The 10413-nt window shown below is 43.1% G+C and overlaps 1 protein-coding gene across 1 annotated transcript in view; it reads right to left on the bottom strand.

The window, feature by feature from the left end:
• SETBP1 (SET binding protein 1) overlaps positions 1-10413 on the bottom strand; it is a 248370-nt gene that overhangs the window by 206187 nt on the left and 31770 nt on the right. The window contains exon 2 of the mRNA XM_009281184.2: positions 6773-6856. Coding sequence (XP_009279459.1) covers positions 6773-6856 — 84 coding nt within the window. The remainder of the gene's footprint in view (positions 1-6772; positions 6857-10413) is intronic.

Here is a 10413-nt window from a genome sequence, read left to right as displayed (position 1 = left end):
AAAAAAAAAAAAAAAAAAAAAAAAAAAAAAAAAAAAAAAAAAAAAAAAAAAAAAAAAAAAAAAAAAGCAATTTGCTGACTGCCATTTCCAAAGCCTTTCCTGCAAAAAAGGGCACTATGAGTTTTTTGGTCCCCCCCTTCAAGTAGAAAGGAAAGGCTCTATTGAACTTCAGTCTACACTGTGCTACACTTTACAGGAAGCCCAACCCATTTTGAAATGATTATGAACTGTAAGAGGAGACCACAAGGTGGGAAACTCTTGAAGTGAGTACAAGACTATTCATAAAATGAGTGAGAAAAGGAAATAGGTGATTATAAAAGGTCATTAGAAATGTCAGCTTACCAATGGCATTGTATGAACGGAGGTGTAACCCACTGCAACACAAACCTATTACAGCTGAACTTGCAAAGGACACCCATAACCTCAATGTCTTTTGTTCGGAGGCTTACATTTAGGAAGTTTCTTTCATAACATCATCCCTCCAAAACTTACATAAATCCAAAGAATGGGGACTTATCCACCCAACTTCCACTTCACAACTGCTTCAATTCCACACAACAGATGAATGAAACCAAAAAACTTTCCCAGCCACCAGGAACACAGATGCTTAGCACCAGATTCAGCAATTACCAAAGCACAACTGCTGTATGAATTTGGGAGGTCCAGAGAAAAGGCAGCTGGTGAGTCTCTCATTCAAATACCTCTTGTCCCCAGTCAGATCCCATTGAGAGGAAGAGATTTCCAGCTTTTAAAAAAGTTTTCTGAGATTAAATTTTCTACAGCATTTTCGTTCACCAAGTGGAACTGTTTCCCCCTACAGCACCACCAGCAGCAAGAAATTTGTGGTGGATGAATGGAAAAGCAAAGGTCATCCACCTTGCTGAGACCAACACTCATATCATGGGGGGAAAACCACTCTGATCTGGCAGCAGGAACAAGATGCAGAAGTATTATATGAGTGAGTATTTTGGAAAGTAAAAGATTAATTGGTGGGATGAGCATAATGACAGAGCTACAAGGTTTGCTTTTAACAGGTACCAGTGCCAGAAGGGATGTGTTTATCGGTGGTGCTATATGTAACAGTTCCCTGAGATCTCAAAGGACTGGGTGATCTAGGACAGTTTCCTATAGTCCCATGTTCCTTGTGTGATCACCTAGCCTGCTTTATTCAATCAACAAAATATTTTTAAGGGTGCTTTACTGCCCAGACACCTCAGACATTCAACATCCTCTCTCTTTGTATTTTACTTCTTGTTTTAGCTTTTTATAACCTGTGCAGAATCCAATGGTTTTTCAAGCAGAGATTCAAACTCTGCCATAAACTCAGAGCAGGAGACGGTGGACAGCGTACCTTCACTCCTCCAATTCTCTCCTCCTGCTTCATTCCACCCATGTATTTCCAAGTTAGCCGATGCCTTCATTTTTTTTTATTACTCTTGTTTCTTTTAGCAGAGAGAAACATTAACCGTGGAGGTGTGATCCAGACTTGCTCAGATGGAGTGCAGGAGCCTTTGCACTCCCTCATTTCGTGCTTCAGTGCATTTCTTGCTGACAAGTGGAAGAATGCAAGGGAGAGCCAGCAAAACTAAGGCAGATTCTCCGAAACCTGGTCTCAACCCTCTGCTACACCCTCAACAGATATTGCAGCTCTGGCTGCCAAAGGAACTTAGCTCCAACACAGTTCAGGCCAGGCCAGTTAGCTATTTAAAGAGGTCGGTTTATTTATATACTTTTTACCCTCCTTCCCTCCCCTCCAAACTCCCCCCCTGTTTTTTAAGACGGGAAATTACCAGTAGCCCTAAGCATGTAAAATTTGACAGCGGTTTACCAGATAATTTGTATTGGGCCCTTTGTCTTTGCTGGTACTTTTATTCTTCAGTAAATTCCTTCAACCATTAAACAATGTTACTCCCACAACAACTTTGGCAGAGATCAAAAGAGCGTGGCAGGTTTACTCCAAGTTTCTACTGCTTCCAGGTATCGAAGAGCTAGATGGAGACAAAGGGTGTTTTTCTTTCCTTTGCTCTCTTCTAAAGGGTTGTGTCTTGGATTTCCATACAGTCAATGAAAACACTTTAAAACGTAGTTAAGGTGGATTTTGGGGGCTGGGGGGTGGGGTGGGGAGATTGGTTTCAATCCAGTACCTCAGTCATTGTGCTTTTGCTGAAATAATGATGACTTCCATTGATAGCACTGCCTCACCTTCTTAAAAAGAACCTGTAGTGCTAGGAAAACCAGAATAATTATGAATTAAAGTACTGTCTACTCTCAGCAGATTTCTGGTGACACAAGCGGTAAGGAGATATATTTTGAGAGAGAGAGATATGTATATATATACAGGCCTGCAATCCCCAGCCCCGTGACCTGGAAAGAGAAGCTGGACACCTCACAACTTTCTGCACGAGGTGAACAGTGCTGCACGCCTCGCCTCAACAGTGCAGTGTTTCTTCAAGGAATCCAGAAATCCTCAAAAAGGTGGTTATTTTGTGGTCTACTTGGGACAACTGGAGTCCCAGAGAGCTAAGCCCACCCGCAGTCTCATCTGCTGTTGAAACCTGCTACAACCACTAGATTAGACCTTAAAATCTTATCCTTGCAAAGACTGCACGTGCATTAGGTTATACTGGGATCTACCTAAGTTTAAAAAAAAAAAAAATCAAGCGGACAAATAAGAAAGCATCAAGGAGACTATTTCATCCCCAACACTGAATTCAACCTTTGGAAAGAAGAAAACTCTCAGGAGGCTTCAGGGGAAAAGAGGACACTTAGATGAGGCCGAAGAAGCCCACAGGGGAAGCTGCCTATTTCATTTCTGGAACGTGGACCATGTGCGTCTATTTTTAATTTTGAACCAAGTTCCTCTGCCTCCTGCCAGAAGTCCTGAGCCCTGTGCCGGTGCAACGAGAGCAGCGGCCCAGCCATCCCCTAATAGCTATTACTTCTCAATAAAGAGCAGCACTTAGGCAAGGGATGAGGTTACTGTCGGAGGGTTCATGATTAATAATGATTAATCTGATCCTTGCCAACATGAACTGGATCCACCATTCACTAAATAATTACTCTGCAGCATGGATACCGTTTCCAGAGGAGGCATACATTTGTCATATTAAAACCAAAAACAAACACACGGAAGGACAGGAGGATCTGACTTCTCAGTAACACTTGAGCTCACACGAGCCACCAGAAAAGTTAAGCAAAGAGAAAAAAGAAAAAAATCAAAGGGTAAGAGCAGTTAAACATTGATGAGCCACCTACCTTTTGGGAGAAGCAGCGGAAAACAAATAAAACTAAACCCTGAGAAGGCAGAGCTGCATGTGCTGACAATATGGAGCGCTCTGCTACTTCGGGTTCTCAACCTTATGCATGCCTCTAATATGCACATTATTTGTCCACCCACACAATTTCCCCCTGTTTTTAAATGACATTTTGCTTTCCTCAGAAAGTACACAAATGAAGTCACTCCCCAGGAACCATCTTTCTGGCTTTATGTTAATATACCACTTAGCACAAGGAAATCCTAGTCCAGGATTGCCATTCTTATCCAACAACGCACCTCAAATAATAAGCAACAGTATAATAATTTATGGGGAGGCATAAATTTCTGGGAAACTAATAACCACTCTGAAAAGCATATATGAACCTTACAATTACAGTAGGATGTTTGTAGTGCAGAGACTTGGTTCTGGGCCTTGGAGCACGGATGAATTGCACTCCCACAAAGCACACAAGCAACTGGCAACGGTGCCAATGGCAGCCAAGGACACAGGGGTTTTGCTGCCAAGAGGTGGCCCTATTTCGGGACTCCTCTCAGTCATCCTGCTTCACTGACCCAAAGCTTCATCAAGACCATCCATGGAGGATGGGACTCTAGTTCTTCAGTGTGCTCAGCTGTATTTCCTTTGAGGTTTTCAAAGCTTTTGTGGGATTTATATTGCACTGCTTAGCCTTCCACCTCATCTTGTAGGGTTTGATTTGGACTGGGAGGCCACACAATGTAGACCACCAGTCCCTCTCCTGCTCTGGTGCAAAGCCAACATGAAGGTTGGGTTCCTTGTGAGTATTATGAAATCCCAGCCCCATGTGAGCCTATTTGGACTTCTGCCCTCGACAGTGACGGGGCCAGGATTTACACACTGGTGACTTGCACCATGGAAAATACCATGCAGATAGGTGCCTTTGGATGTCAGACTCAGAGAAGCAGATTTCAGGTCAAGGAGGTTAAGGTACCTTCTCTTCTAGAGGCATACTGGAGAAATGCCAGTAAATTAAATCCTCAGCAATGGGGTAGTGGCTTGGTTCAGCTGGGGATTTTCACTGGTGGGGCAGTGTGTCTAGGACTTTCTGCAAGTTTCCAAATTGACTTGAAAGAATGAAAAAAATTAAAATCTTTGCAAAGCATCACCTGTCACAAAAATTCAGCCAAAATGTAGCTGGTTAGTCCCAAACTTTTAAATAGTTAATGGTATAAAACCCACATACCTATTTATGTGTACTTTCATGAAAATGAAAACTAAGTTGCATTTTCACACAACTTTACAGAGGCATCACAGGAAAAAACAAAGCAAGACTGAAAAAAGAAAAAGCCCCCAACAATGATGAAGGTAAATCTTTAAAATCTGAGACAGGGCATGGGAGGAGGGGGTAAAGCTCAGCAAACAAAACTAAATCCAGTGCAGTATTTTTCCCCTTCACAAAGTGAAACAAGCTGTTCCTAAAATAATGCTTCCTTGGTTTTCTGGCAATTAGTGTCCTGAAGGATTAGCCTACAATCGTCGGCAAGTGTTTGCCTTTCCCAGCCGATGTCACCGTAGAAGTCTGTGTTTATCTACAAGGCCCAGGGGATAATTTATAAGCTGAGCTGAGGTCCTGCATTCACAGACAAATGTTCCACGCTGCCACCCACCCTCCTGTACTAGTTTCCTCCCCATCCACCTCCTGTCCCCTGAAATACTGACAGGACCCTGTGAGGGGCACGACGAATGAGCTTTACAACCTCTGGAGCAAGTACTTGCCCAATAGTTCATGCTGATGCAGCAGAAAAAGTTACTGAGATGGTCAATACATCACTAGATATCAAAAATTAGATTTCAGAAAGTAACCAAACGTAAAGAATAATTTATCACTGTCCCAGAAAACATAAAACAGAATGGGATTTTTTTTCCCTCCAAAAACTATTGCCTACTCTATAATTAAGGTACTGCCATCAATGAGTTTTAGGTCCAACACTCAGGGTTTGTGAGAGATGGCATTTTGTAAAACCTCTCTGCAATCAAGATGTTCCCATTTCTTTTTTAATCTCTACTACAAGCAGTCTGACCCTGCTCTAGTCCTGTTGTAAATCAAGAGTGATTCAACCAGAGTACATCAAAATACAAAAGACTAAAATTTTACAAATTTTGTGTTTCGTTTCTAAATTAATTTTCTCCTGGTGTGTTAGAACCTCAACATGAGAAAATTAATCTTGTATTTGAGAGAATGGGAAGATATTCTTTAAAGAAAAGTAATATGAATTCTTGTCTCGATGGTGAATTGATAGTACAGCTCATGACAATGAATTTGTTATTTTGAAAATACTAATTAAAGAAAAAAACCCAACATCAGTGAAGGACTCAATCCTACAAAGCATTTATAAATGTGACCAACATTCCTCATAACAGAGCCCACCGCAGGATAGAAAGATCTGTTGTCAGATCTTTTCAGACATTAACAAAACAAGGCTCAGAGACATCGTTACTAATTAGGGTTGATGAACATGCATGTTGAAAATGAAAAACATTTTTCCTCCTGAGAATTCATCTCTTTTCCCATCAGTAAATTATCAGGAGTTCCTGGAGCTTTGCGGACATTGAATCTCCTTCGGGTCTATACCTGGTCACAGGTTGTTCACAAGGTACATTAAAGAGCAAAGTTATTTGATATTTGAGATCAACTGCTTCACTCTACCACATTTAACATTGGATGACCCAATATTTATAACACGTTTCTGCTCAAACCAAATTCTGTTCCATCTTTGGAACGAATGATCTCAGGATTCAAACTTCTCTTTAGCTACAACGCCAGAAGGCCATAATAGCTGAAAATTTTGACAGGGACAAACTCGGCTGGTCTGAATAAGTGCAAAATGGTAGGAGGTAGGAAAAGACCACCAGCTGGCTGTCGTTCAGAGCGCAGTCCACCTCGCTTGCAATTACTGAACCCTAGAAGTGGTCCCACTGACGTCAGTTTGACCAATTTTAGAATAAGGGGCCATTCATTCCAAGTAATGAATATTGAAACCTGGCCATCGGTTTGTGAACAAGTTTTTACATGTCTATCATGGGGAACCTCAGTAAAGAATGTTCTTGTTATGGTGTCACTTCAGAACAAAAGCATGCAACGAATGGCACGTTTCTCTGTAACTATCGCCCATCCAGGCAGCTACAGTATGAGACCAAAGGTTGCATGCATTTAGTCGGCAAGGAAGTGCAATATTCTTTAAGAAAGACATTGCCTGGAGTGGATTTTTATAAAGGAACAGAATTCATGAATAAATAAACCAGATGGGAATAAGTCAGGCTAGGGCATTAGCAGCTCCTACTGCAATGAATCGCTGATCTTGCTCGAGGGTTTTTCTACGAATAACAAATACAAAAACATTAACGCTGTATCATTTTCAGCCACGCCAAAGATTCTGTTTGTGTCCAGGAACCCCGATATGCAACAGCACAGTTCAAATCAATCGGGTGTTAACACATTCTTTTATTTCCACCAGTTAAGGTACATATTGACTGACCTGATCTGAGTCTTTCACTTGAGCATTTTTCCCTTTTCTGCAACCACAACTCATGAGCAGTTTTGCATCTCCAATGACTTTTCCCTACAAGAGACAAGGCAAGAAAAACATCAGCACAATCTGAACCACCAAAGACCAAGAGGCTTGTATTTATGACCAGAAGCAGGGGAAGAAAGGGCATTAGGGAAGCCTGTGGACTCATCCTGCATTGCTGGGAGATACCCTTCCACAGAGGGGTAGCTCCCAAACTGCCAGGGAGACTTCCCCAAAGGCCAAATATCACAGAATCAGGGATGTCACATGGACAGGAGCAGAAGGAAAGCAAGGTGGGCAGAAAAACACAGTGGGAATTCGGGCAAGCCAAACTGAAAAGGAACAGGTTATTTTAACCCAATGTTTTCATACACATACATGAACAAGAACAAGTCTACCACACTCAGGGAGTACAATTACCAAACTGGAGTGACTTGAGGTAAAGCTCATACACCAGCATTTCTGTTCACCATTACCAAGTTAGTGCTTACTTGCTTCTAGTGTAGCTAGATTTGGTGAAACAAAGTCTACAGGTGTGAGTTGTCCACATTTGGACAACTGATCCATATAACCACTGCCAAGTCCTTGCCAGGAATTCAACAGACCACCCTCACTCAGTACTGGAGTTTGCTCACGCAGACCCTGCAGCATCGATAACACGCTAGGGCCAACAGAGATTTCCAGAGAAACAGGGTCATCTCTCCCTCCTTTTGCCTACAGCAACAGTTTGGGAAATAAGCTGAGCTCAACCACCTTCTTTTCATTGACAACCCATCAAGTTGGCTGAACGTGATCCGAGCAGCAAGGTCCCTCACGTTAACCTGATTCTTTTCCGGGAATTATTTGAGTCGCTTTGGATCTTCACCAAAGCATTTTTGGAGCTTATCAGACCTGGGCGTCTTGATAAATCACCATGGCAGAAAGGGGCTGGGATTCCAGGTTTGGTCAAAATGCTCCTTGAGCTCAAACAGTAACACAGCTGACTGAGTCCCCACAAACCCATCACAATTACTTGCTTTCCCATAGACACACACACACAGACATTGCCTTTTTTCAGACTTTTACTGTCCGCAGCTGAAAAATAAACACTCTCAGCATCTGCTGGGCAACAGAGGGAGAATCTGCTCGCGTGCATCCATGGAGAGTCATGAGATTTCAGCTGGATGAATTTATATGGAAAAGGAAACCTCAACATTAAAGCAGTTAATGAGTTTAGCCAAGTGGAAGCGCTCTGCCCTAAATGATGAGGAAGGGAAAGGGCACGATTAAAAGGAATTGCAGCCATTGCTCAATGTCAGGGCACAGCAGAGAGATGACCCTTGGTGGCAGGAATTATAAACAGGCAGATAAACTTCTGGTCACCTCGGGAGAGCCTGCAACCTACCAGGTGTGGTGAGGTCTCTTACTTGGTGACCCCAGCATCTCATAAGTCCCAGCAAGGTCAGATAATGTGCAAGAATTATCTTTTCTCCTCTTTCCAAAAGAGACGCTGGGAAAAAAAAAAGACGCTGAAAAGGCTGTACCTATACCTGATACCTAACCAAAACACTCAATGTTTGGGCTGCTGATTGCAACCTGTCAAACTTCAAGGTTTTCACGGGACTACTTGCAACTGCCATCCTTTGCCTGCAACTCCCATCTATCAAAGGTATTTTGCTCTTGCCCCATTACTACAGTCCTTCAGCAATTAGTCTGTAATCTCTTAAATTCTAAAACTGTTCCCCAGAAAGACGTGACTAAGCTAAATTTAAAGCAATTGCATTAAGTTATTACGTCAGAGATAGGAAACTGAGGCACAAAGACTTATTTGTCTAACCAAAGGAGACTTTTTAGACACCCCAGAGTATCTGATACAAGTTAGAGATAAAAAAAGGACCTAAGGGAGTCCCACGTATTTCCTAACAGGCAGCTGATGGACAGCCAGGATACCTTAAGGTACCTATAGCAGCAACATACACCTGTGTTTAGGAAACTGGATCCATACGTGACTTGCTGATGGTCAACTTGTCCCAGTATCTACTGCAAAGTCATTATGTTGAAAAAGTTACTCCAGCCCTTTTTACACCACAAACCAAGGAAAAACTCCCATTTTTAGACCCTTCTCTGGCTTCTAGGACATACTGTCATGCAGCCTGAGCTCCTGGCAAACCATGGCCATGTTCTCCTGTCTGGCTGGAAGTATCACCAGCTTTATTTAACAGAGAGAAATTGCAAGGTGTTGCCCATAATCACCTGGAAAATCAAGAGCAGAGGGGAAATATGAATCCAAAACTTGATAGTTTTTTCTTTTTCCCTGACAGTACAAGAATTTCCATTCCCTAAAAAGGCAAACGAAAGCCATGCACTGGATGAATAATCCCATCTCTTTTCCAACTGCAGATGCACCTCTCCTAATGTGCATTGCCTGAATTAGCTACTACCTCCACCTTTTTTTAGAAAGCCTACTCTGAGCAGATGCTTAATTTGGGGATAGGTGTCTAACATTAGGCAGCTAAGTTGAAAGGCAAAAAAAAAAAAAAAGCATATGGGCAACATTTGCAGCCAGTCGCAACTCCGTTCAAGAGCAGATGGAGGCCTTGTCATTCAGGGGTTTCCTCACATACACCAAGCAGTTCAGTGGGGATAGGGAAAGGGGCTTCTGTTTGGATGCTTCTGTCTGGAACCAGATTAGAAGAAAGCACGCTTTTCCGCAGCACACGCCTTGTGTTACATTAAACATGCATATGCAACTTCAGCTTTTATTCAGCGATCTGAAACAGAGCCCTCCAGGGTGCTAAGGGTCAGTGAGTTTTTGTTTGTTTATCTGTATGTTATTTTGCAGTTTCTAGTGCCCAAGGAGTTTGTTAAGAAATTAAAACACCTCGCTGGGGCTATCCTGCTGTGGTTGTTGCCCCCTAATATATCCCTCCCTCCTCCATCCAGCAGTGCCTGATGCTTGCAGGGGAGGGAGAGAAAAACACTGCAGAGAGAGGAGCCTCATCTCACCGAGTACTAGAGACGTTTGGACCTAATTTATGGAGCATCATTTCCATGTTACGTGGCCTTTTAATAACAGGACTGGGGAGGAGCACAGTGGTCTTGAAAGCTCACAGATGTATTGCTACTAAATGCTCTTGTGCCGCCTGCTCTTGATGTGATGCTCTGGTTTAGAAGTAGGTAGGCACAAGCATTTCCAACAGAGGAGCTTGCTTTGCCTTCTACTGGCTCCCACCCATCGTCAGACATCCCCCTTCCCAAGGCAAAGAGCAAGGAGGCTCCTCAGCGAGCACTGAAGAGCAAAGCACATAGGTCCCGTTATCCCACCTCTTACAGGGAGTCTCGCTGGCCTCACCCTCCTCCTTGTACCACGGGCTCCAGCAGTTGGCCAAAGTTTGCAGAAAAAGAAGAAAAATGACAATAGTAATAGTAACAGGCTTAATTATCTCAGCTACACGGGTGACAGGAGCTGATCAGTCACCAGTTTTAACAGCCTGTGGTTGAGAAACACCAAACTGCATCACCCAGAAGTCAAATGAGGGCCGGTCACAACTCACTTCACGCCAGCGGCTCTGGGGGGAGGCGCGGAGGCACACACAAATCACCACCGCCGGGGCAGCCCCGGGGGGCGC

Source organism: Aptenodytes forsteri, unplaced genomic scaffold (genome assembly GCF_000699145.1).
Source record: "Aptenodytes forsteri isolate BGI_AS27 unplaced genomic scaffold, ASM69914v1 Scaffold36, whole genome shotgun sequence".
Taxonomy (NCBI): Eukaryota; Metazoa; Chordata; class Aves; order Sphenisciformes; family Spheniscidae; genus Aptenodytes; species Aptenodytes forsteri.
The sequence above is the reverse complement of the archived record's forward strand: the minus strand, read 5'-3'. Positions and strand labels throughout refer to the sequence as shown.